The 26,430-nt window shown below is 37.7% G+C and overlaps 1 protein-coding gene across 5 annotated transcripts in view; it reads left to right on the top strand.

Moving 5' to 3' along the window:
* LOC121316056 (RAC-gamma serine/threonine-protein kinase-like) overlaps positions 1–19,981 on the top strand; it is a 176,196-nt gene extending 156,215 nt beyond the window's left edge. For 3 of the 5 annotated variants that reach the window (XM_041250776.1, XM_041250778.1, XM_041250777.1), the window contains exons 9-14: positions 3,076–3,198; positions 10,756–10,884; positions 15,121–15,335; positions 16,846–16,933; positions 17,106–17,208; positions 17,887–19,981. In XM_041250776.1, the coding sequence (XP_041106710.1) occupies positions 3,076–3,198; positions 10,756–10,884; positions 15,121–15,335; positions 16,846–16,933; positions 17,106–17,208; positions 17,887–17,972 (744 nt within the window). In that variant the 3' untranslated portion in view covers positions 17,973–19,981. Of the gene's footprint in view, positions 1–3,075; positions 3,199–10,755; positions 10,885–15,120; positions 15,340–16,845; positions 16,934–17,105; positions 17,209–17,886 lie in introns of those variants that run through there. The other 2 variants (XM_041250779.1, XM_041250780.1) reach the window with 2 other exon arrangements.
* The last annotated feature ends 6,449 nt before the right edge of the window (positions 19,982–26,430 follow it).

The following is a 26,430-nucleotide window of genomic DNA, read 5'->3' as shown; positions in this document are numbered from 1 at the left end:
TCCAAGATAATATTTGTTCTTTGCTTGCTTACTTTGTAGATGATCTTGAATTTGGGATTTTGGACAGAGGCCAAAACTGCTTGATTAAATTAAACGCTGTAATTGGCTGAACAAGGTCACATGACTGTGCAGCACGAATTGTCTTACTGCATGGCTGGAACATCACAGACCAACTCACTTAACTGATCTATTAATATCACTCCATCCTAATAATAATAATAGTAATACTAATAATAATAATAATAAACTAGCCTGGACTTTAAAACTGTGCCAAGTGTTCAATTGAATAACGTTCTAAGGCATTTTCAGGCAACAGTTACATGCACTGAAATATAATACAACATCTCAAGTTTTTTTGGATCAAAGAGTTTGCATAAATCGCTAGTGCTTGTGTGAATAGAAATATCAACATAACTGAATTTAAATTATCCAACAGAAAAATCTGTCAAAGATACAGCTGACCGCTCTCCAATATCAGAAACAGAATGAAACAGAATTACAATCTCCACTGCTGTCTCTGATGGTTGAGCTTTTAAACAAGGTCTGGTTTGTTATATAATTCTAGTTTGGTCACTGCGGATGGGAAGGACTGTGCAGCCTAACACGGAAGTCATTTCTCATCAATGCAGATGAAAATGACCAGGAGTTTGTGACCTTGTCGTTTTAATGAACAAATGAAAAACCATAAAGATATCAATGAGATCCACTGTGAAAGCACCCATGGTTACATGTTTACCCAGTCTGGCGATTCTTTGTGCCCTGTCACAGTTTTAAAAAACAGTTACTAAATTGTCCTCCAGACACCAAATCATTCTACCTTCACGATATATATCATTTTCTAAAAAAAGCGTATGCATTGATTTATGAAATGGTAAAAAAAAAAAAAAATACAGCAGTAATGCATGTGGAGCTGTGGATTAATGTGCAACATTGCTAGTAAATGTTTAAAAACTATTATACTAATTACATTTCATCAGTTTGGGCATATAGTAACAAAAAAAGGTTTAATCATTTTCTTACCTTATCTGTTGATTTGTGCCAGTTGAGGGTTAAAGCAAAACCCATTGATTTTAAACAAGAAAAAAAAAATGTTTAAATCCAGTCGGTTTAACAACCAATCCAGAGAGCAACATAACTAATTTACAAAAAGTAAACACTGTCCACAGCAGTTCAGTAAATTGTCCATGGCTTATATTTAGGGCTTCTGATTTTTGGTTTTAACCTATAAAACCTGATACAAAAAATAAATAACGTTGACGTTTCCCAGTGCTGCTGGGCAATGTCCCGCCTTCCTGACTTGTATCTGTCATTGATTAGTTTTGAATACTTTAAACCCGCCCCAACTACTGAGTGTGATTTAGCGGGTTGCCAAAGTTTTGATTTGGTCCCAGCCATAGTTAAAATGTTAGGTGATACTGTATTTGTTTTAATAATCAAACTATGTTTGTAACTGCAGAGACACACTGCAAAGGAAATGAAAAAAGATTATTTAGTCTTTAAACATTTTAGCTGATGAACTTTGTGTGAGGAGAAAGCAGAAAAGTATAGTAGCATGCAGAAAACAGTAGTTCTTCTAAAAATAAGCACAGAAAAATTCAATTAATAAAAACCGAAAAACAGGAGCCCTGCTTGTGGACACCGTCTTTCGGCAAGGCATTTGGTAGCCTGGTGCAAGATTTGTATCTATTTTTCGAAATGCCGGTCCCTCAACAATATCGACAGGCCTTACAATACAATCTAATCTGCTTTGCTCTGACAGTATTTTATTTTATTTTAGGGTCACATCTCATTAAATGGTCACACAAATGAATTGTGGAGTATCCCAGACACTTGTCGCATAGGCTGCACTCTACTTTCTATTTTGGAAAAGAATTGCCAAACTTCGGCAGGCATTGTATCACAGTCAATATCTGTTAACTTGCTCTGTTGCTCGCCCTGAAGGACTCCCATACAGATGCGATCCCATCAGTAAAAACTCACAGGGGGGTGAGAAAGTGAGCAGAATCACACGCAGATTCAGTGAGTCAGACTTGAGGCGAGCAGGGGAAACTCAGCGCTGAAATCCAATAAATGATTGCCGATTCCCAAAAAAGTAAATAAAACGTAAGTGTTTTTATTAACAAAATGTTAATATAAAAAATATTTCAAAACTGTTTGGTCAACAGTGTCATTTTATTCGAAGCTAACTGCACTTGTGTGTGGGGTACATTTGCATTCCATTCCGCATTATGTGTGAACTCCATTTTTAATGCCGACGAGGGGTTAGACGAGCAAAATGCATCTGAAATTTTCTCAAGGAAGATGTCTAGCTTGATGCATTACTTGTGGGAAGGATGTTCATAGACAGAACTACTACAAAAAATGTAATTTAAATGAAAATGTGATATAAAAAACCTAACTATACCACAATAATATATTTAGCAGCTTCCTTAAAGTATACATACGTGTGCAAACAAAAATCTTTGCTAGTCCTCGAACAGCTAGGAATTAGTTAAATGTTTGTCCCTTTGCAAAATAAATGCATTCACAGCTGCTGATGGTGTTACAAAGCTCCACCAGTCTGCACCTCCAGCTCATGAAATCCAACAGCTCTTCTGCCACAGATTAGGTTGTATGCTACTGGTCCCTGCATGGCCATATTTAAATCCAAAATCCAACAGCAAGTCAATTAATTGGAGGCACTAGCAGTAATTTGTATGAAAGGCTGGACCTGAACAAATGCCCAGGTATTTTACAGTGTGGCTCAGCATCTGACAAAAGGGGTGAAAAGAATGATAATTGCAAGAGTGCTGCTGAAACACTCTGCCGCTGTAACTTGAGGTTAAACGGGTACCACACAGAACGCCTTTAACAAGATTGCTATATTAATTAAAATGCTGATTTAACAGCTCGCTTTCATTCCCCCTTGGAAACCTGGGGAAGAGAAGCCAGCTGCTGTCTAGGTTTGTAGCATGTCCTTCGAGGCTTGACTATCTATCATCTCAATATAGCGATGGGAAGCGGTTTGTGTTTGTGTTAATTTCCCCCCCTAAATCAGTAATTATTGCAATCCTGTCCCTGCTGTTTACCCTGCAGCTGTTTTTCCATTTGTCGAGAGAGAGGGTGTTCTCCGAGGACCGCACACGCTTTTATGGGGCTGAGATCGTCTCCGCTCTCGACTATCTACACTCCGCCAAGATTGTGTACCGGGATCTCAAGGTAAAAATACCAGCAACAAAAAAAAGTAATCGGCTATCTGGAAGTTTTTTGGCTGTGTGTATGTCTGTTTGTTTTTAAAATGGTGATTATTCTTGTTTCACCACATGGGATAAGATGAATGTAATTAAAAGTTACTCTGTTCAGAGGGAGGCAGATTTTGGAAAACATCAAATTCTTGCAGCAGAAACAGAACCCCAGTGCTTTCAAATTTGGCCTAATAACATCTGTACTCTGCCAAAAAAGGACTGATTGCAATTAAAAACTGTAGCAAAAGGTGCATTTTTAAGCAAAGTGCTTAAGGTTCTTCGCGTTTTAAAACATGTCCTAGTAGTTATTTTAAAGCAAGGTTTTGTATCCTAAGTTTTCAAAAAACACCACATTAGGGATGAGTCACTGTTACGTGTGAAGTCACTGAAATCATTTTGCTTTGGATCAGACACATTTGCATACATTGCAGAAGAGTGGATTTTCAGATTTTTACTTGTCGGTATGTAAATTATTAAAACAGTGCTCTTCAAAAATACACTGTTCGAAATGTGTTGGGTTTATTTTTATTTTGTTTATTTATTTATTTATTTTTTACTGTATGACGCAGATCACTTGTTTTATTCTACTGCTGAACACAAGATTTCTTCAAAACAGCTTCTGTGTACCAGCATTTACTGAAGCTGAAAATGCAGCAACAGCTTCTATGGTTTGCACTAATTGGTGCCTTTGCTTTTAGGGAATGATTTTTCAAGATTGATGGTGAATAATACATTTCTAAAAGTGCTGTCCAGAGAGTTTCCCTTTGCCAGATGTTTCTATTTGACTGATGTTTGCCTGAGTAATTCTTGGGTTGATTTAAACACCGGCAGTGTCCCATAAATCTTAGAATACACCACAAAGTCTCAGGGATATAACAGTTCCCTTTCAAGTACGAAATGGGTATTAATCTTTTTAAGACCTGAAACGTGAACAAATATATCAAAGCTGCTCGCAGACCCTCTGTGATGATGTCTTACCTGCTACCGAGGGTATAAAAGGACTGAATGCACAGAACTCTGTGCCATTTTTCTTTCCAAGAACTGACCTGACAGGAGGAGCCCATACAAATAAGTTTTTTAAGTTCTTACTTTTTTCTGTAACAAATGTTCACATTTATTGTGTTTTATACAACATTATATGTCATATTACAAATAATTTCTGTATTTGTTTTACTAATTACACAGTTTAAACTACAGCTTGTTTGTTAGCTCTCGCTGCGGCCTCATGATTCACGTGAAGTCGGCGGCGAGTTGCCCCTCCCCAGGGATTAAGCAATGTAAGTCAACTGACTTTGTGCTCTCCCCCCCAGGCTGTAATAGCTCCGGCTGGAGTTATTTTATTCTGGTTTTGGCTTTGGACAATATTACAAGACGGTTTGTATAATTTAAGAAATTATATTTCAGTATTATGTATATTGTATGAAAGAATATTTTCTTTTCACATTATATTTTTCTATTTTCACAAGACTACGCACAGGCTTGTGTGTAGTTATTATTTGTTTATTTTGCAGACTCCTTTATCCATGACGACTTTCAGAGACTGGGGTGTGTGAACTACGCATCATCTCACCCGAAAGACACAGGTTAAGTGACTTGCTTAGAGTCGCACAATTAATCAGTGGCTGACCCGGGATTTGATCAGGGACCTCCTGATTACAAGCCCTTTTCTTTAACCACTAGACCACACAGCTGCTATGTTCAGCAGTGCTGCGCAGGACCAAGAGGCTGCTTCGGGAATCCCTTCCACAGCATCTTGATGCTGTTTTGGTGACAGCTTTGTCATCACCATTACAAGGACTGTTAGTTTACTAACAAGCAAACTTCCCTCAGTCTCGTGTGGTTATTGACTGAGTGGTTTTGCTAGTAGCTTGCACAGGTGGGCATCCCTGTACATTGCAACCCGCGGTAACTGCGAACTGAGAACTGGAACTGAGGTTACCGCACTGGTACTGTGTTGCTATAAACCGTACCAGTATTGTACCATACCACTCCTGTCCAAGGATGCTATTTGTCCCAACAAGCAGTGTCGGGTACCGGAGTTCTTCCTTAAGCGTGCCTATTCAGCCAGTGCATTTGCCGTACGGATGGACAACTTTAACAGCATTCTAGTAGCCTACCAGTCACATTTGCTGCAGTCCCTCTCTGACAACCACAGGCCATCACCACGACGGCTGGGTGAGCTGCACCTGGTTAATAGAAACCTGCTCTGTTTGTCTAAACTGAACAAGGAGGCGGTGGATAGAAATCTGGCTGCACTGGTAGCCGCATGCAGGCAGCTTTGGCTTTCCCAGGCACGCGTGCCTGATGCAGACAAAGCTCCGCTGTTGGAGGCCCCAATTATACCGGGGCATACCTTTGGTCCCGCGGTGGACGAGATGCTGCAGCGCTCTCGCCACATGCGGGAATCCACGAAGAAGCTGGTGTGTTTGCTTCCAAAAAAGCGACCACCAGCAGTGTGCAAACCAGCAGCAAACTGGCACCCTAGCTGCTTCAGGAACCGCCGCTGCCAGAGGTGGTATTCAGAACTGGCCCACGGTTTTTCTGACGCCCAGTGCAGAGACAAAAGCCTCACGCCAAGCCACAAGGTGAGCAGTGGCTCTAGGGGTTTGCTGCCACTGGCCCAGGGCCTCTTCTTAGAGAGCCATCTGGAGTATTGGCATCAGTGCATCAAGGACATTTGGGTGCTTACTACCATTCAAACGGGCTACTCAATGCAGTTCAAGCACGGTCCCCCTCCCATTCGGGACGTGACTCCAATATCAATCATGGACCTGCAAGACATCTCAGTGGTGTCTCAGGAGGTAGCAGCTCTACTGCAAAAGTGGGTTATTTGTATGGTACACCCCCTCCAGTTAGAAGAAAGGTTCTACTCCCGGTACTTCCTGGTGCTTCCATGGTGGCCTCAGACCAATCCTCAACCTCAGACAGGTCAACCTGTATCTGAGCCAAAGGAGGTTTAACCCTTTGCTGCCTATGCACAATGACCATATTTGAGTTTGTGTTTAAGCTTTTCTAGTTTTGGAACCTTAAATCAGAATTTAAACCCTAGTAGACATCTACAGAAAGGCATTAAGTAGCTATTCCATTGATATAATTTATTTTGTTGTGAGATCTATTTTTTTTTCATATGAGCTACAGCTCCCAAAAAGTTATCGAAATTTTTTTTAAAAACTGCCGATTTCAACGTCTGTTAAATCAAATTTCAAATATATAATATATATAGCTTATATATATATATAATATATATATATATATATATAAAACTTAGAGCATATTGTAGCTGCATAATTTTTCAAGGATTTCAAATCTGCAATCAGAATTGAAATATCTTGTACAGTTGCAGAGCTAGATAAGGTTTTACAATGCATAGCATTTTAGAAAAATCAGCCACAAATAATATTTTATAACATTTTATAAATTTTATAACATTTGATACATAATAATGATCTGTAAACTATTTACAGTAAAGATGAAACAGAAAACATACAATAAGAAAACAGCGAGGCAACATGCAATAAGAAAACTGAGGCAGTAGGAGCATTCAGGGAATTAGAAACAAGGCATAGAAGGTACAGAGGGAGGCATGCAGTGGATTAGAAACAGGAAACAGAAGGTATAGACTGTACAGAGGGAGGCATGCAGTGGATTAGAAACAGAAGGTATAGAGGGAGGCATGCAGTGGATTGGAAACAAGGTATAGAAGGTACAGAGGGAGGCATGCAGTGGATTAGAAACAGGAAACAGAAGGTATAGACGGTACAGAAGGAGGCATGCAGTGGATTAGAAACAGGAAACAGAAGGTATAGACGGTACAGAAGGAGGCATGCAGTGGATTAGAAACAGGAAACAGAAGGTATAGACGGTACAGAGGGAGACCTGCAGTGGATTAGAAACAAGTTATAGAAGGTACAGAGGGAGGCATGCAGTGGATTAGAAACAGAAGGTATAGAAGGTACAGAGGGAAGCATGCAGTGGATTAGAAACAGGAAACAGAAGGTATAGACGGTACAGAGGGAGGCATGCAGTCGATTAGAAACAGGAAACAAGGTATAGACGGTACAGAGGGAGGCATGCAGTGGATTAGAAACAGGTAGAGATGGTACAGAGGGAGGCATGCAGTGGATTAGAAACAACCTATAGAAGGTACAGAGGGAGGCATGCAGTGGATTAGAAACAGGAAACAGAAGGTATAGACGGTACAGAGGGAGGCATGCAGTGGATTAGAAACAGAAGGTATAGCGGGAGGCATGCAGTGGATTAGAAACAGGAAACAAGGTATAGACGGTACAGAGGGAGGCATGCAGTGGATTAGAAACAGGAAACAGAAGGGATAGACAGTACAGAGGGAGACATGCAGTGGATTAGAAACAGAAGGTATAGAAGGTACAGAGAGAGGCATGCAGTGGATTAGAAACAAGGTATAGAAGATACAGAGGGAGGCATGCAGTGGATTAGAAACAGAAGGTATAGACGGTACAGAGGGAGGCATGCAGTGGATTAGAAACAGGAAACAGAAGGTATAGACGGTACAGAGGGAGGCATGCAGTGGATTAGAAACAGAAGGTATAGCTGGTACAGAGGGAGGCATGCAGTGGATTAGAAACAGGAAACAGAAGGTATAGACGGTACAGAGGGAGGCATGCAGTGGATTAGAAACAAGGTACAGAAGGAGGCATGCAGTGGATTAGAAACAGAAGGGATAGAATGTACAGAGGGAGGCATGCAGTGGATTACAAATAGGAAACAGAAGTTATAGACGGTACAGAGGGTGGCATGCAGTGACGACATTTCTTCATGAAAAGATATGCAGGAGTTGTAAAACAAGCTAACCACCAAAAAATAAGTAATTACTAAGAAGAGTGTCCAGAGGTCAGGTACATGCAATAAGTAGGAGGGAACATGAACAGCTGTAAAGGGAAACTGTGGGAAAGAAAAACACTTGCAGAAGAGGATACCAATGTGTACTGTCGTGTCATATCCCTACCCTGCAGTTGAAGTGCTGGGCTGGGGCTCCTCCAGATCATCCTCCTCATCCTCCTGCAGCAGCAGCTCTTCATCAAGGAGGTCCTCCTCCATGCTTTGGTGGTCCTCCACAAGGAGAATCCCGATCTCCTCCTCAGTCAGGGCCCTCCTCCTCTTCAGTGACTGAATCAGATGCTGGAACTGATTCTTGTCTAATCCATGTCCTGGCATACACACAAAAAACTTTAAAATAAATACATAATAATAATAATAATAATAATAATAATAATAATAATAATAATAATAATAATAATAATAATAATAATAATGATTGTCTATCCATTTTCACACACACAAAGTGAATAAAAAATAACAAAATAAAAGTTAAACTACTAGATAAAATACATAGCTAAATAATAATAATGACTACAGCTAAATAATGTCTCTGTACTTTATACACATACACCAAGCAAAAGTAAACTAATACTAAAATAAAGCTTAAGAAGAAGAAGAAGAAGAAGAAGAAGAAGAAGAAGAAGAAGAAGAAGAATGAAGAAGAAGAATAATTAATCTTTGTCCTAAAACATAGGAAAAGTAAACAAATCATACAATACATAGCTAGCTAATAAATATTCGACATCTAGTTAGGCATCACATGCGATATTTGCCCCAGTCAATCTCCTGAGGAAAAACAAGTTCAAAAAAGGGAAAAATATCTAAAATAACAACATATATATATATATATAACTATAAGAAATAAAAAAAATAATAATAAATGATGCTGTTATAGTAGTTACTTGTCTCTACGGTCTTGTAAAAGATAGCCCTGCTCAGCAAGCACCCGACACAGCGAAAAAAGAGAAAAAAACACTAGATTTAAAAAAAAATCGACCACCTCTTGACAGTGTCTCATCACTGTCTAAAGGCACTCTCTTGGTGGAAACAGGTGGAGGGGGGGGTCGTTACCATGGACATGTCCAGCCTGGGTTGGTGTGCTGTGTAAAATAGCAGGGGGGCACAGGGAGTACGGAACCCCCCTAGGCATGGTCTCCACATCAATATTGTGGAGCTACAGGCAGTTTACCTGGCCTTTGCAGGAGATTTAAGGAGACATGCTTGTCCATATGGACAACACAACAGTGGTGGCCTGTATAAACCACCAGGATGGCCTCAGGTCTCCCAGTCTCCATTGCCTAGCCTACAAGCTTTTGCTCTGGGCATACAAGAACCTCCTCACTGCAGGCAGTACACCTGTCTGTGGTGATAAACTGGGCAGCAGACCAGGCCAGGGTGCTCTTAGTAGCTCCTTATTGGCCCAGGAGACTCTGGTTTTCAACCCTGATGCAGCTCCTGAGCGGCTAGCCGTGGAGACTGTCTAAGCGCCTCGACCTGTTCTGTCAGTTGCCGAGGACCTTATTGAGCCTGTAGCTCTGAGTCAGGCCTCTGAATGGCTGCATTTGAGCTATCTGAGTCTGTCCAATAGAGTTATTGACACCTTGCAAAATGCCAGAGCAATATCCACGCGTTCCCAGTATGGATACAAGTGGCTAGTCTAACAGACGTGTTGCCTACCTATACTAGGTTCTACAGACTAAATGTTATGGATCCTCAAAACCCTGGCTTTGTAACCAGAGTGTTAAGGACGACTTCCGAGTCAACCCTTACAACACAGTCATAGAGGTGAGTTTCTCCCTCAGTTTTTTAGCCCTAGCTACTTGTTAGCTGGGTTCCGTGTGGTAACACACAAGGCAGCCTCGGCTTAGCCTTGTAGTATTCCGTGTGTGCAGCAATCTTGCCCCTGCGACGGCTTGGGTATACTGATCCATTTAGGTAATGGTTACATTTCGTACTTGAAAGGGAATGTTAGGTTATTATCATAACCCTGGTTCACTGAAATAGAAATGTAACCATTAACCTTCAAGGTCGCTGCATTCGTGATTGAAGCAGGTTTGAAGGAAAAATGGCACAGAGTTCTGTGCATGCAGTCCTTTTGTGCCTTCAGGTGTAGGCATGACTGCCTCACAGAGCCGCTGCAAGCAGCTTTGATATATTTGTTCACGTTTTAGGTCATGAAGAGGTTAATACCCATTTGGTAATGGTTAAATTTCTATTTCACTGGAAAACATCAGGAAAGTTAAAACAAATGGGGACTGAATCCCAGAAGAAATTTAGCAAAAGTCTGAGTCATTTTTTGCACATTCCTAGTCAAATAAAACTAGCAACAAAATGCTGTTTTGAGGTCATTTTTTGTATTGGACGTTTAGAAAACATTGTCTAAGTTACCTGACTCTTTCCTTGTAAAGTGCCATATTAATTTAATATTTCAAAATTCTATTGTTTTGAAAACAGAGTTCTACAGAAAAGGATAACAAAAGACAAGTTTATTATAATAAACTTAATATAAATGTATTATGCATTGTTTTTTTTTTACTGTATATCTATTTGAAGTATTATGGATTTTCTTATTTTTACTACATCTTGTAAAGCGCTGTGATGGTGGTCCACTATAAAAGGCGCTATATAAAATAAAGATTGACTGATAATCCTTGTTTGGTATTATATGTTGCAGCTGGAAAATTTAATGCTAGATAAAGACGGCCACATCAAAATCACAGACTTTGGACTTTGCAAAGAAGGAATCACTGATGCTGCTACCATGAAGACATTCTGTGGTACACCAGAATATCTGGCTCCAGAGGTATGGACTTACTGAAACATGTAATATTCTCCATGTGAAAAGAAGAATGGAAACACAGGAAAGAGAAACACATGTGTCACATGTGAAAGGGAGGCAGTTGGTTTTAGTGGTTAGAGCCATGGATTAAGAGCTATGGGCCCAATTCCCATCTTGGAGACAAGTTTTTAAGTTTCTCAACCAATTTTTGATTGGCAGTGGCATCTGTGTGTAATTGCTGTTAATCAAGCATGTACAGCTTAGGTTTAAACAGTACATGACCTTGCTTTGGTTTTCATTAAAACAACATCATTTGAGTCTAGTTGCACTTACTCCTTATCTGAACATAATGGTGCTGAAACAATTGCCACCCTGTTAATGTTAACTACTCTGTTTTCTGTCTCATCAATAGAGATTTTCTAAATCCAATTTGACATGTCCAATTTGATTTCTACCTTAACGCAGCAACCCACTTACCAATCAGGCAGTCTGAAGTCAACTTGCGACAATTGTCTACTGCAGAAGTAGAAAGTCCATTGCAGCACTCCCTATGGGTCCCCACCAAGTTCGGTTCACACAGGATTTAATCTCGCTGTCATTTTTGGTTTAGTATTAGTGATATTCATGCACATTTGTACTTTGTTTAGTTTTTTTTTTTTGCATTAGTAATTATAGATTTTAGATCCCTTAACCTTCCAGTATATCATTGGTTTCAAATGGGACTAACTGGCTACAGCCGCTGCTTATCTGTACCCAATCCTGGTTAACAGAGTTCATGTGGTGTGAAGGCAGACCTGCTTACATAAATTGCCAAATTGGTCTTCAGTCCATCCAGAGTATAGAAAAGTTGGCTGACTCTGTATTTATAGAGCAGCAATAAGACATAAATGATAGAGAACTGGTTACAGGACACAGTTAACTAGTAAAGACTATATCCTAGGAACCAGTCAGCTTTTTTAATGAAATGTTGCATATACTTTTGTTACAAGAGATTATTAATGTACTCTGTATGTAGGTCATTGCACATCTGTAGATACATTTTAGATGTATCTTGAACTGCTTGAGAAAACACAGACTCTTCCTTAAGGTGAGTGACCATATCTTCCATTTGTACTTTTTTGACTTCAATCACCAATTAATTTTTTTTTTTTTTTTTTTACTAAATTCTATATATTCTTTAATTAAAAACTGATTTGGATCTTAGATTGGTAAGTGTACTACCCTACCCTGGTAGTGTAAAAGATCTGTATAAAGGACATGCAGGTGTACATATTTTCATGATCATAACAGCATATGAACCATGCATTTTAAAAAAAAATGTAGAATTGCTACAGTATGTGCTCCTCTTGTCAAAGGAGTTCCTAGTGTTACTGTGGAATGAACAGAGTTTGAAAGCATCCTGTTTTATATTTTTTAGCTCTGTCTTCCCTACCAAAATCATCTGTGCTTCAGTTTTGAAATGCAGATTAAGAGCAGAAGGAAAAAAAAAAAAAAAAGATTCCACTTGAAAAAGTACTGAACACAATTTGGCGAGCCTTTTTATTTTGCTCAGTCTTCAAATGTGCCAGGAGATAATTTGAGTGTTGGTTATTTTTCACAAGAGTATGTGATTGCGCAAAAAAGTACATGCTAAATAGAGACAGATGGTGACAGATGGGGGAGGTTGGAAAAAGGTGGCTGGGAAACCAGGAAAACTACACCACCGTACTGGTGTATAAATAACAGAACTCCCTCCTTGCCAAATTAGAAAAATGTAAAGCAGTCAGGATTATGAAAGTAAAATTCAGAAAGATTTTAATCTTTCCTGTTTCTTAACCAGAGGGTTTAAACAATGCAGATGAGAGTACGGCCGTATTGTTCTGTGCTCCCCAGCTGTGAGCAGCATGGCAGGACCACTATAGTCACAAGATGTTTTTGTTTTTGCAACCCGGTCAATTTTGGCAGGATAGTATTTTTTTTTTTTTTTTTTTTACTTATATTAACCCCCTCCCAAGTTTTTAATTTCTATTTTATTTTTGCTTTTCATTTTTTTTGCTTTTCTCTGTAAGAGGGGAATAACTGTTCCAGCTAGGGTCGGGGCTGGTGGTAGCCACAGGCTTTTTCACAGCAAAGTCTTGCCAATGCCCACTCTTCTGATCAGCAGGCCTACTACATGGTTGGCAGTGAGAGAACTGTTCATCCCCTGAAGGGCATCTACCCTTTTCTTTTGTTGTAAATAAATAATTCTGAACTGGGAAATGTCTGTACTGGTTGTAGTAATTTGCATTTTTTTTCAACCCTATAGTCCAAGAGCATTATTTTAAAATTAAGATGTATGCAGCTGGTTCCTGTGTTGGCAGGGTAATTAGTCTTGACTTAATAGGTCTTGTATTGAAGTGTAATGTTCACCACACACACACACACACACACACACACATTCCCTATTTAAGGTTACCTACCTAGCTCAATGGTTGCAGTGGATGCTATGTCCAGGATATGACTATTCATAGATGTATTTTTTTTATTGAAGTGAGACTAATGGAATCAGTCATAATGTAATACCAACTCCTCCAGTAAGTTTATTCAGGATAATAAGGGTTAATATTTTTCTCTGTCTGAATATGTTAAAATCCTTACACAAATGATTAATAAAGCACATGTATCCCCGTAAGTCTCCTTCCTTGTTGACAAGGACACAGCAGTTGCATATGCTTGCGTATGCCAGGGCCAGCAGCTCAGTGGAAAGACTGGTTTTCTGATATCCCCTTTAGCATCTTCTTACTTGTAACTGGAGGTGTGTCAACATCTAGTATCCAGTAGGTCCAGCTTCTATCCAGGTTCAAAACTGGGTGGTAGGATATAAACAAAATAACAGGTAGCAGGTGTAGAATTGTTCATTGACAGGAGGAAGTATGTATAAGGGTTTATCCTTTCAATGGAAAACATCACTCTTTCATACTGTAGAGAAATGTTGAGAGGTTACCAAGTTTTCCTTTTTAGCACATTTGCCCCAGTTGTTTGTTTCTGTTATAATTCTGAATAAATATCTCAAGACTGTGTCTTATTTTTTTTTGCTTCATTCAAGTAAAGATATCTTTTAAACAGCAATTGTGTTTGTTTAACATGTGGTGGTGGAATTTATCATCTTCTGTGTAAGAGCTCATTGCTGTGCTAACAGTTTATACTGGGGTACAGTACTCTCCCATCTGTAATTTTAGTTATTTAAAGAAAAACTATGAAGCTGTTTTTATTGTTGTATTTGTGTTTAAAGGAGGGGTAGAATAATTTGCATCCTGTAACAACTTGCAATAAACATCAGAAATGTAGCATGATTATTTGCAAAATTTTGAACATATGTTTGACTGGCATGTAGCCAGTGAATGTTGTTATAAGGTAGACAAATGAAAAAGAAGATCCCTTTTATAAACCATGCAGTCACATCTAAACAAACAGTTCATAATGAGAGGCCTTTTTTTGCTTTCTCTGTCATGCAATAACAAGCAGTCCTAATCGTACAAATGCTGCATTATTAATATACAAAAATCTTGCTGTTGAATTAAAATAAAATAAAAAACAGTGACAATATGCAGTAACTGTCATCAGTTTGGGAACTTTGCTGCCAGTCATTCATTTGGATATGTTTTCTGACACAGCACATAAAAAAAAAATGACGTGCAGTTTTGACATGTTGTACACTGCTTACTCAAGCACCCCTTTGTTGTGTAGTGTAGTCTTCTGCCTGCAGTAACAAGGGAGATTGGGAATGAAATTGCTGTAATCTTCCCTCCTAAAAGAAGACTGCCCTTCCCAGCAATGTAAAGTTCCTTTACTCCAATCACGAGCAATCATGCCTTGTTTTTACCAGGAACAGATTGTTGAGCATGGGTGAGTTGCAACAAATCTGTATAGGCATCAGAGCGAATGAATAGGCCTGAAAGGGACTTCTGTGACTTTCTGATCTGCCAGTTGCAGTTCTAAAGATTTTTATTTTTACATTTCTTATTATATCATGGAGCCTTTCTTGTCATGTTGTATTTTACACCATGTAGAGCCAAGATTAGGCACTGAGAATGGACTTACAATATCTGAATGCAATAGATACAGTATAAGTAGTCTACAGTTCTTTCCAAGGTTTACCCCACTGTTTATATAAGGTGGAATTAAATGTTAGTCCACTGAAACATGGTTATTTGTCTGGGTTAAAGCTTGAACATTACTGATATCATTATATTAGGGATATAAGTATTTAATTTTATTGGAATGACTTCTCCCTTGTTGCAGGTGCTGGAAGATAATGACTATGGACGTGCGGTAGACTGGTGGGGCTTGGGTGTTGTCATGTATGAAATGATGTGTGGACGACTGCCCTTCTATAACCAGGACCACGAGAAGCTCTTCGAACTTATTCTTATGGAGGACATCAAATTCCCCAGAACCCTCTCTTCTGATGCAAAATCCCTACTTTCAGGGCTCCTCATAAAAGATCCAAATAAAAGGTAAGTAAACTAGTGCAAAACTTCTATTGGTTCACATTTTCAAAACCAGTTCACTCACTTTATTCATTTTCAATGCTTTTCTTTTTTAATTTCATTTTTAGTTTTAGAAATTGAGATTTATTCAGCGTACGTGACCAAGCTTTGAAAACAAGATGTATTACACAATGTAACACAATTTTTGTTCCTGGGTAGTAAGTGTTATTTCCTAATTGCTTATGCCTCAAAAGTATAGAAAATGGCTATTATTCCCCACAAACTTTGCTTTTGTGACCAGGACAGTGATATTTTGAAATTTACCTGTTTCCAATGAGAAATAGTCTTTTTGTTCACATAAAGTCAGAAAAAAACAACATATGAATCCAAATGAACATGTATTTATACTAAAGTAATACAAAAATGACTACAAAAGATTTAGAAGTGAGTAGTTTTTTGAGATTTACTATTATACTGTAAATCACTTTCACGAATCAGCCCCCAGATGTAGTCTCCCATCATGTTCTCGTTATACTGTCCTTGGTAGCGGCGTTCAAAGTCCAGTATATCCTGGTGGAAGCGCTCGCCTTGCTCCTCCGAGTACGCTCCCATGTTCTCCTTGAATTTATCAAGTTGAGCATCAAGGATATGGACTTTGAGGGACATCCTACAGCCCATTGTGCCGTAGTTCTTCACCAGTCTCAACCAGCTCCACATAGTTTTCCACATAGGTACTTGAAGGCTGCCGACTCCTTATCTAGAGCTCTGACAAATTGTTTCATAAGGCCCAATTTGATGTGCAGTGGTGGCATCAGCACCTTCCAGGGGTCCACCAGTGGCTCCCACGTGACGTTGTTCCTCCCCACAGAGAACTTGGTCCGCTGTGGCCAGTCCCGTCTGTGGTAGTGCACCTTGGTGTCCCTCCTGTCCCAAAGGCAAAGATAGCAGGGAAACTTGGTAAAACCCGCCTTGGAGACCCATCAGGAATGCCACCATTGCAGCCTCTTGATGCCATCTCAGAAAAATGCAGATATGTATCAACTTATGCAGCTGGAACTAAACTGAACTGGTGGGCTTAAGGCCCTTGTATTTATACTACTATTTATATTACTGGAAAGTTCTAGAATTTACACTGAATCTATCTGGAATGTTCTGGAAAATAGGTACATTTCAAAATATCACTGTCCTGGTCACAAAAGCAAAGTTTGTGGGGAATAATAGCCACTTTCTATACTTTTGAGGCATAAGCAATTAGGAAATAACACTTACTACCCAGGAACCAAAAAAAAAAATTGTTACATGGTGTTATTAAATAATTATCTTATAATGTACTGAAGAACTTTTAATAGCTGTACACTGTTAATTTGTTCTTGTGTCCTCTGAACAGAAACTGTTCTTAGTGATCTCAGCCCAGTTCTTGGTTGTCAAGACCAATGGACCCAAAACCTTTTATTTGATAATTAGACACAAAAATAAACTTCCTTGCATACTAATTACAGCGGATAATGATATAAACATTTTGTTTTCCTTCTTTAAGACTTGGTGGTGGTCCTGACGATGCAAAAGAAATCATGCGGCACAGTTTTTTTGTTGGACTAAACTGGCAAGATGTGTATGATAAAAAGGTAAGGTTACCAATTCACCTGACAGTATTTTTAAGGTTTAAAAGCAGGTTTTAGAAGGATTATGATCCAAGGTAAGCATATCAGAAGACAATGAAGATCCAGCAAGTTGCAGTGATAACAAAATGAAGTTCTGGGTTCTAGTAGTAAGCTCTTCTGTCTTTATCTTTTGTAGCTTATACCTCCATTTAAGCCTCAGGTGTCCTCTGAGACAGACACAAGGTATTTTGATGAAGAATTTACAGCACAGACGATTACAATAACTCCTCCAGAAAAATGTAAGTCAGCTTTTTAATAGGTGATTTTATTGCATGTAAAGTTAAACAGTGTAATTAGTTGTGTAGCTTTGAACTATTTCCTTTTAAAACACTATGTAACACAATTGTTGTTCCTGGGTAGTAAGTGTTATTTCCTAATTGCTTATGCCTCAAAAGTATAGAAAATGGCTATTATGCCCCACAAACTTTGCTTTTGTGACCAGGACAGTGATATTTCAAAATATCACTATTTCCAATGGGAAAATGGGCAAATGTGTGTCTTTTTGTTCACATAAAGTCAGAAAAAAACAACATATGAATCCAAATTAACATGTATTTATACTAAAGTAATACAAAGATGACTACAAAAGATTTAGAAGTGAGTAGTTTTTCGAGATTTACAATTATACTGTATTTACTTTTTACTTATACTTTTGAGGCATAAACAATTAGGAAATAACACTTACTACCCAGGAACAAAAACATTTTTTTTTTTTGTTACACACTGAAATCAATCGCATATACTGTTATGACATGATGTCACAAAGAACAAACTCAAAGTCTCCAAAATACTGTGTTGGAGTTCTAGAAATCTGGAAATACTGAAATAATAAACCCTGCTAAATTCAGAACAGAAACGCTATTACCCTCATACGATGATGGATTCCCTCTAACTAGCATGCTGGTTTCCCTCCTCAGTCGATGAAGACGGAATGGACTGCATGGATAATGAGCGGCGGCCGCATTTCCCCCAGTTTTCCTACTCTGCCAGTGGAAGGGAATAGGAGTCCACTGCCAACTCTGTTCAAGGTTATCACTGGAAACTGGTCCTTAGCATTAACACCGGGTCCTGTCACTACTTCAGTACTTGAGTTTTGAGTTTTTCAATTTGGTTTTCTTTTTGGCAGGAAAAATCATCAGGTGTGTTTTTTTTTTTTTTTTTTTTTCTCTGGGTGGGACCAGGGTGGTTACACAAAGAGCAGTGTCACTCTGAGGCCTCAAGCGTTGATACCTCCTACTGTCTGGACATTATTGGCAACTGCAAAGAGCAATTTTGTATGTTTTGTTTGGTTCTTTTTTTTTTCTGAAAGCTGTTGAAATTCCTGTTTGGGAAAGAAAAGATTGTCTTGCATGTATGCTATCATTTATTTGCATTTCAGATTGTTAAAAAAAAAAAAAAATCAACAGCTAATTTGAAAAAAAAGCCCTGAATTGGAAATAGTAAAAGGGGTACTTATCCTTTTGAAGGCTGGGAGAACCCATTCTGAGTTTTAAATTATATACACTGCCAATGGGAGTTATTTTATTTTATTTGTATTTGTACTATGGTATTTATTTGGGCTGATTATAGCAAGCACAGTATTTTTTTCCTTTGGTTATGAATTTATCCTGTGTTTTTTGTTAGACATATCATTGCTAGATGAAGCAGTAGTGCGTTATTGTTTTAATAACTGACTGACAAAAAATGACAACATACAAAACAATTGTAATTATGTCAGTTTAAAGTATATGGATTCTAACTACTGCTGATACTCCATTCTGTTAGCAAGAGTAGCTGGCAGCTCCACAGGATGTATAAACACTTACAACCATAGTAAGCTGTGGGAAGAGTGGGGAAAGGCACTGTAAAAAAACTAAAACTGATTTTTGAAAGATAAAAAGGGTTTTGAAATAGGATTTATTGTGTTTGCTTTTAGTTTATTTTGTTTTTTAAATGTATTATTTTTATTATTAATGTCTAGTTGTTTGTTCTGGGTCAAAAGGCACCTCTGATAGCTGAAGAATGTAGACCGGCGTAATGCTAAGGACTTCTATATTTTGTTGTTGTTTTTTTTTCCCGTTTGATTACCAAAATATAGGGGGAAAACCCTACAGCCGATTACTTCAAAGTCCTCTCTTTACCGTTGTAGTATTTATTTTTAATATTGAGAAATGTTGTATGTGTTTTGGCAGGCTTCTGCTGTTTTTTGTTTTTTACTGCAGGTTTTTCAATATTGAGATTTGGCGGAAAAATTAAAACACTTGATTTGTTAAAACAGTAAAAGGGCTGTACAAGCTGGCAATCCTTCAAAAAAAGAAAAAAGCACTTTTGGTTGGCCTTTTTACATTTATAAAACTGGGCTGGCCAATCTGAAGTTTATATGTAAATACTGTAGCATGACACTGATGAGGCTGGTTATTAAGAATGTTTAGTACACACCATTCCTAATTTAAAGCTCTCAACTGTAGAGCTTTCGCTGCTGCAGGATTAGTCAGATTTGGCTTTTCTATTGTATATGGGGCTGAGGTAGATGTATAGGTCCTTTTGAAGGCTTAGCATCCCAATGACAATGTTTTATCAGGTTTAGTACCAGCTAGGTATTGGGGTTGTTGGAAGTAGGAGAAATGTCAAGCATACTTACTGTTTATCCAATTATGGTTATTACATATGTGCTTGCATTTAAGGCCCTTCAGACCCTGCAGAATAACCACTTGCTTTCAGAGCTGAGACACTTGCTACTAAAGTGACCAAAAAATAACTAAAATTAAGTTGTCTATATAGTATATTCGGGTAAGAGAGCTGGGATGAGCTAGGAGTCACCAAGGCAAGAGATTTTAGTTCAAGCCCCAGCTCAAAGTCATTGTCTCTTCCTGCCTCAGACCCCCAGAAGAAGGCATGATGTCAAACTGAGTGCAAGCAAGACCATTACCTCCAAGATACTGTACAGCATTTCAGGTGTTTATTTTCCCCATTGTATTAGTTAAAACAAAAGGGCAAATATATATGTTGAAACATGGTGAATTCATTGAAAAATAGAAGGGATAGAAATGGGGGGGGGGGGTAGGGGGGGGGGGGGGTAGGTTCAGCAGTAATTTAAAAGTGTTTAGTTTACATATTGTACATTACAGGTTTCTTATATCTATTACATATTTCTTGTATATCCCTTAAAACACATTAGTAAGTTCTGTTGTAGCGGCTTTCTTTGAATTGTTTATTGAAACGGCTGACATGTAGAAAACCTTTATAACCTGTTTGATTTTTCATATACACACATATGGACAAGTTCATTAAACAATTATTTCACCAAGTTCATTTCACCAAAGTAGTAAACAGCTACTTTAGCCTCTAAAAAAATGTTTCTGTTTTTGAAACAATCCCTTTTTTATTCAACTTTGAAAAAAGGAGTCAACTTTGCACTGGAAACAAAGCTTACTGAAGTATGTAGTCCAGTATCAAAATTGGCAAGTTTAAGATTTAGGAGGGTTGGGACTCGATGCTAGGGAAAGTAAATCTTCATTTCTATGCTGTAGATTGTCAAAGATTAACCATGTACTTGGCAGGAAAGCATTTTGCTTACACTGTTTACCGTTATTCATCCCAAATGTGGCACTTTCATTGATTTAGTTTTTAGGGATTGGCAGGCCCAAGCCCTCTTTACTTGCATTGTATGACATCAGCAGCTGGGCAGGCAAGGGACATCTCATGAGATTAAGGGGAAATCATTTTACATGATGCTAGTACTATTTATTTAAATATATCTGTATGAACTTGCAATACACGGTACTGTTTTAGTTTAAGAGGCATCATGTAAAGACATTGATTGCTTTCTCTCTGTGGTAACTGCTGGTTTGTTGTACAGCGAATTGTTCTGAAAACCCTGAAAATGTAAATTCACTAATTGGATCGAAACTGTTTTTCAGAAGCAAGAAAAACAAAAATTTTTAAAAAACTAAACAAAACTAGGAACTTGTATTAATGCTTCTGTTTGCTTCAATGATGTTCTGTTTTAAATAATTGTGTAGCATTCCATAGTCTGGCCTTCTGTGAATTCTGATGTTTCAGTCTGCAAGTTTTGACAAGCCGGTTTGTTTACATTACCCAATGGTAGTTTTAGCTGTAAGACCACAAGCTTCAGTCTGGGAGTTAAACAGTCATTGTCTTGCTACTACATACATCAGTAGGGTGCCATAATGCTGTCTTCATCTTCAGAAAATATACAATTTCTAGGGAAAACATAACAGAGCTGATAAAGCTTCAACCTACCTAAATTTAAAAGTAGTGTACACACCTTTAGACAGCAAAAGAATTGGAGCTAAGTACATATTTTGCTTTTAGCTTAATATATAGTACGCTGGATCCAATTTTAAACGGGTAAACGGGGATATCCCACTTTAATTGATTGACCTAGATTTACATGATGGGATACTAAAAGCTAAGCAGTTAGTGAAAGAAATTGAGCTATGGCTGTGTTGCCAATTTTAAACAGTTATTGATACGTTATTTAATTGGCACCTCCAGAGAATAGCTGATATGGAGAAGCAGATAATTCCTGCAGTCTTAACCTTTGAGGATATTTTAGATATCAGTGAATATGGACTGAAGTTTTATTGCATGGGAAAAGTATGATTGTGAGTCAGATGAGTGAAGAAAATATTTCTATAAAAGATAGGTCCCTGCTTCTAGGGTGTTTTTTGATACTCCTATTAAAGCAATGACATGGCGATCCTTTGTTGTAGCATTTAGTTTTGGCAACATAAACACCAGGATCTTGTGATTGGCTTCAACATATTGTGTTACTTTGGAAGAACAGCAGGTGTGGGTAAGGCAGAAGGTAATGAAGGAGTGTGAGAAACAAAATTCTTTCCTTTAGGTGTGCCAAGAATTTTGGTGTTTTTAAAATTAAATAAACAACAACAGTGGCAACAGAACTAGCTCATTTTCCAAGGTTAAGATTTATTTTAAATTTACTTGTGGATGTACCCTACTATTACGTACTATGTAGTTTATGCAGGGAACAAATTGTCCAATAATAGTGCATATTTCTGTTAATTTGGGTTGCAGTTTTTTCCATTCAAAGAGGGTATGATTTATGCATGTTGCCACATTCTTTCAGGTAAAAGTCAAATAGAACAACATATTAGCTGATGGTTGAGAACAAACTTTTACTGCTTTTTGTATAACTGGTTTCTAGTTTAAATATGGGAATATGGTTAAGTAAGTTGATTAAAATAATAATTTTAGTAAGTCTATGCAGACAGTGTTACAGCATATCACATGTATCTACTTTACCAAGGTGACTTTAAAGTTTCCATATAAGCCACACAATGCTGACTGTGTGTGTGGTTACTGTATATGTTCTGAAATGACTTATCTGCTATCCTAATCACACAGGTGATTGCTCCCTGTAGTTAATATGACCCATTTATCCACCCCTGTTGTGGGCATTTAACTAGTCCTTGATTTCAACAGGCCTGTTGAGATTTGAAGTCTCAGGCTTGTTCAGTTGAAGGTGCTACAGAGAAGCAGGAGCATGCAGTTCCATGGGGATAAGGGATATAAAGGGATAATCAATGCTTCTTTCAATGTAAAATGTTAGGTTGAGAGAATGTATCTAGGGGAAAAGAAAGCACAAGCCAATAGTGGCTACATATTTTATTTATTTTTTGTAAATTATAATCCCTTTCCCCATACAACTGCCTAATATTTTGGGACTTTGTGAAAGCAAAGTTGTCTGAAGAATCTCCAGCCTACTAAAGCAAATGGTGGGTAATAGATTGTAAGAGACCATTTTAGATCTGTCTCTAGCAGGAGCACAACAGTCTAGGAAGGTATGAGAAATTACAGTTCCAGTGCGCAGTTGGATGCGACAGGACAAAAAGCCTATGATAAGTAAAGCCAGGAAAAAGTGCCAGCTCGTATGATGGTGTTTGTTGACCCACAATAGATGGCAAGGACTATTTATATAAAAAAACAAAAAAACAAAAAACCTATATTGTGTGTGTTTTTATTTATTTATTAGGATTGTGAATAAGGCCCTTGAATACGTTGAAAGTATTGCTGTAAATCAGTGTTATTTATAGGGCTGGTTTAATTGACTCTTTTTTTTTTTCAGCTGTGTTCTGGAAATTTGGAACAGAACAATAATAATTGTGTTTTTTGTGGTCCATTGTAGTCTTATTGTTACGATTCTGTATTGTGCAGTAGCATTATATGCCAGTGCAAACCTGATAACATACATTATGATAGCACTTAGGCTGAGGCCACCCAACTTGTGGTCTTTTCCAGTGTGTGATCTCAGCCAGTATATGATGTTATCAAGGTTTAGCTGTAATGTATAAATAACCTGGTGCTTATAAATGGCATGACTAGGTTTCCTTGCTGACTGAGGCTAGAATGCACATTTCCATTTTGAATCTAGACAAATCTGTCAGGCTTTCTACTTTTATCAACAGATTCCTTTTTCAACCCAACACTGCACCTACTGTGTAAGTTTGAGATAAGAGTTTGTTAGCTGGCAGCTTAGGTTTTACTGAATTTAGCCCATTGTCTTCCGGAAAACATTTCACAAGTGCATTGATTTGCCAGTGTTCTCACCAGTGGAAAGATTTAATATAGAGATTAAACTACCTGAAAACACAGTACCAAGTAAACTGTCTTTGAAATGGCACATAGTGCTGAACACTTCAAAAAGAAAACCAATTGTAATTCTAGGACATTGGGGCTGATGATAATATCAGCTTTTTAAAAGTGGATCCAGCTTGGAGCGGCCTTGCATGATTGACTATGCCCTCTTGTACTGAAGCCATCTTTGGGAAGCAGTGGGTGAGGCGATGGAGTGGTAGTTACATTCCTATTGTTTTGTTTAATATTGTAAAAAAAAAAAAAAATTACCTTACAGCATTTGCTTTTTCTTTTCACTAAATGAATTTTGGAGAACGATAAAATAAAACATAAAAATGATTCCTTTCTGCTAAAAGAATCTATTCATTTTCTGTCTGACTATTTCCCGCCTTGTTTGCAGCTTACCATTCCAGATGGGGGAGGAGGGGAAAGGGGCATGCACTTTTCATAACTTGGTCAAGTGACAATGTGGGGGTCTTTCCTTACTAACTGCAGGGTCTATATATAATATATATTTTACACCTCAATGTACACACTTTGCTGCTACTGTTTGTACTGTCTACAACAGATTTTTTCTTGTTATCTTGCTCCTGGTAGTGTATTATGAACGAGCATGAATTGTAAAGTATTTATTTAAAGAAAAAAAGACAAAACTTTTTCATTAATTTTACATCCATGTAGCTTTAGTTTGTGAATTTCTTTTTGACCTTGCTAGCTCTGTCATTAGATCCATGTTAAGAACTAGTGATAGGGTTAAGGATTTTAAGCAGAAGGGACTAAAAACTGAAGGAAAACTGTATTACTGTCAGTATATTATATATATATATATATATATATATATCCTATATATATATATATATAAGGATATGAAAATAATCTGCAAGAAACTGTTTTTGTACACTGTACATCCTTAGTATTTTTACACGTAAATGTATATGATGGGGATGCACATTATTTTCCTTCTTACAGACTGCTTAAATAAAGCACTATGTCAATGTGCTAATGCGCTGTGTGGTGTGGTTACTTCTTGCTTCCCTCTGCTCCAATGGCATAGTAAAGCCCTTTTTGAATGCATTTCTGTAATAACTTCTTAATTTAGTACCTAATGAGGTAACACTTTAGTGACGGATTCCATTATATAGTAAGTAGTTAACATTTTTAGGAAATGTAAAAGCAAAAAAAAAAGGCAAAAGTTTATTGCTATTATCTATGATCTCTAATCATAATCTTTAATGATTAACAAAATTAATAACAGTGTATTACATACTTATAACAGGTAGCACAATTTAAGGGTAACCCCCTTTGTTTAAAAAGTTTTTAAAAAATGCATTTAGATTTTATTGTGCAGTACTAGAAAAGAGTATGATTGCTGCATGGCAATTTTATTACTGATAAAATGTGGTATATTTGTCACTGTATTTTGTTTAAAGGAAGATGTATTTGTATCAAAGTAAAATATCATGATTTGGATTTGTCATTTTACACTATGAAAAAGATTATGGGGCAAATATTCAAAGATCTTGCAGATTTTCTCATCTTTCTCGCAACTCTGCTTGCGTTGCGAATATTTTGTGTAAAACTGCAAGTGCATGAAATCTAAGAGAGTTGCGGAGAAACTGTACTTATCGCACCTCTGCGGAAATTAATAAATTAACACAGAAAATCAACCGCACTAGTTGGGCTTGACGAGGCATATCCCCAGCACCTCTTCAGTTATGAAATTTAAAAATGTTTTGCTCTCAAATACGTTTTCTTACAATTTTCAACACAGTTTTATCCATTCTGCAAGTTCTTGCGTGCGCGAAACAGAGACAGTCCACTGCCAGGGACAACTAATTAATACCATTTACGTGCTATAAAGATGACACTGGCTCCGAAAGGACTGCTACTCTATTGTCGTTTTTTATACACAAATGAAAAAAGCTTACTTGGCTGGACCAAATCAAACCCCAATCGCTCTCTGCGAAAGTATTTATGCGATAATATTGCTAGTTTCCATATCGCATTTTCTTTATCCCGAAACTAAAAATAGCCATTTCCAATCCGCAAAAGGTGCCGAGAGATGTTTCACAGGGGTAGAGACCGCCGAAAGCAACATGAAAACAATTGTTGACCAATCCCCAGCTGGTATTTGTGACTATTTTGAAGGGATGGAAACAAGGTGGTAACATACAAAAAGGCAGGCGAAGACAGCCAGGGCAAAAAAATAAATGAAATCAAAATCTGTTGTACTACTGTTTTGTTTGAATACCAGTGAATGTTATTACATACAACTACTATGACTACTAGTAATAATAAACATATGTTTATTATTATTAATAATAATAAGCTGGTTTTATTTTTATTTTGTAAAATATGAAAAAACAGTCAGTTAACGAAGAAACTCTGAGTATTATAAAATTAAAATGCTGATATAGAAAAAAAAATTGTGCTCCTTTGTATTGGAACGATGGGCTTGTTCTTACGTGCCGAGAATTTGGGCTTCGTGTAATGTTTAGCCTCGAGTTTGATCGGAGTTCAATGTAATGGAGCACTGTGCCTTAAAGAAACGAATAATTTGAACAGAAGTAGGTGACGTCAGAGATGACCTGCAAGTATGTCCATGGACCTAAAAATAAATATGTAGGGTAGTCGTAGCTTACTACAAAGATAAGAAAATATATCTAACAAACTTTACTCTCACTGAAAGAGACACTACTCATTTGGTCGGGCGATAGCTGATTTTTGAGGGCAAAAAGGACTTGTTTTGATTCCGCGAGATTTCGCTTGTAATTTATAATGCTTTTTATTTATTTATATTATATTATATTTTTATTTTCTTTGTGGTCTGGATTTGAGCTGCTGACCCTGCTAAGGGCAGA

This window comes from Polyodon spathula, chromosome 5 (assembly GCF_017654505.1).
Source record: "Polyodon spathula isolate WHYD16114869_AA chromosome 5, ASM1765450v1, whole genome shotgun sequence".
Lineage (NCBI taxonomy): Eukaryota > Metazoa > Chordata > Actinopteri > Acipenseriformes > Polyodontidae > Polyodon > Polyodon spathula.
This window is presented reverse-complemented; position numbering and strand designations above follow the sequence as displayed.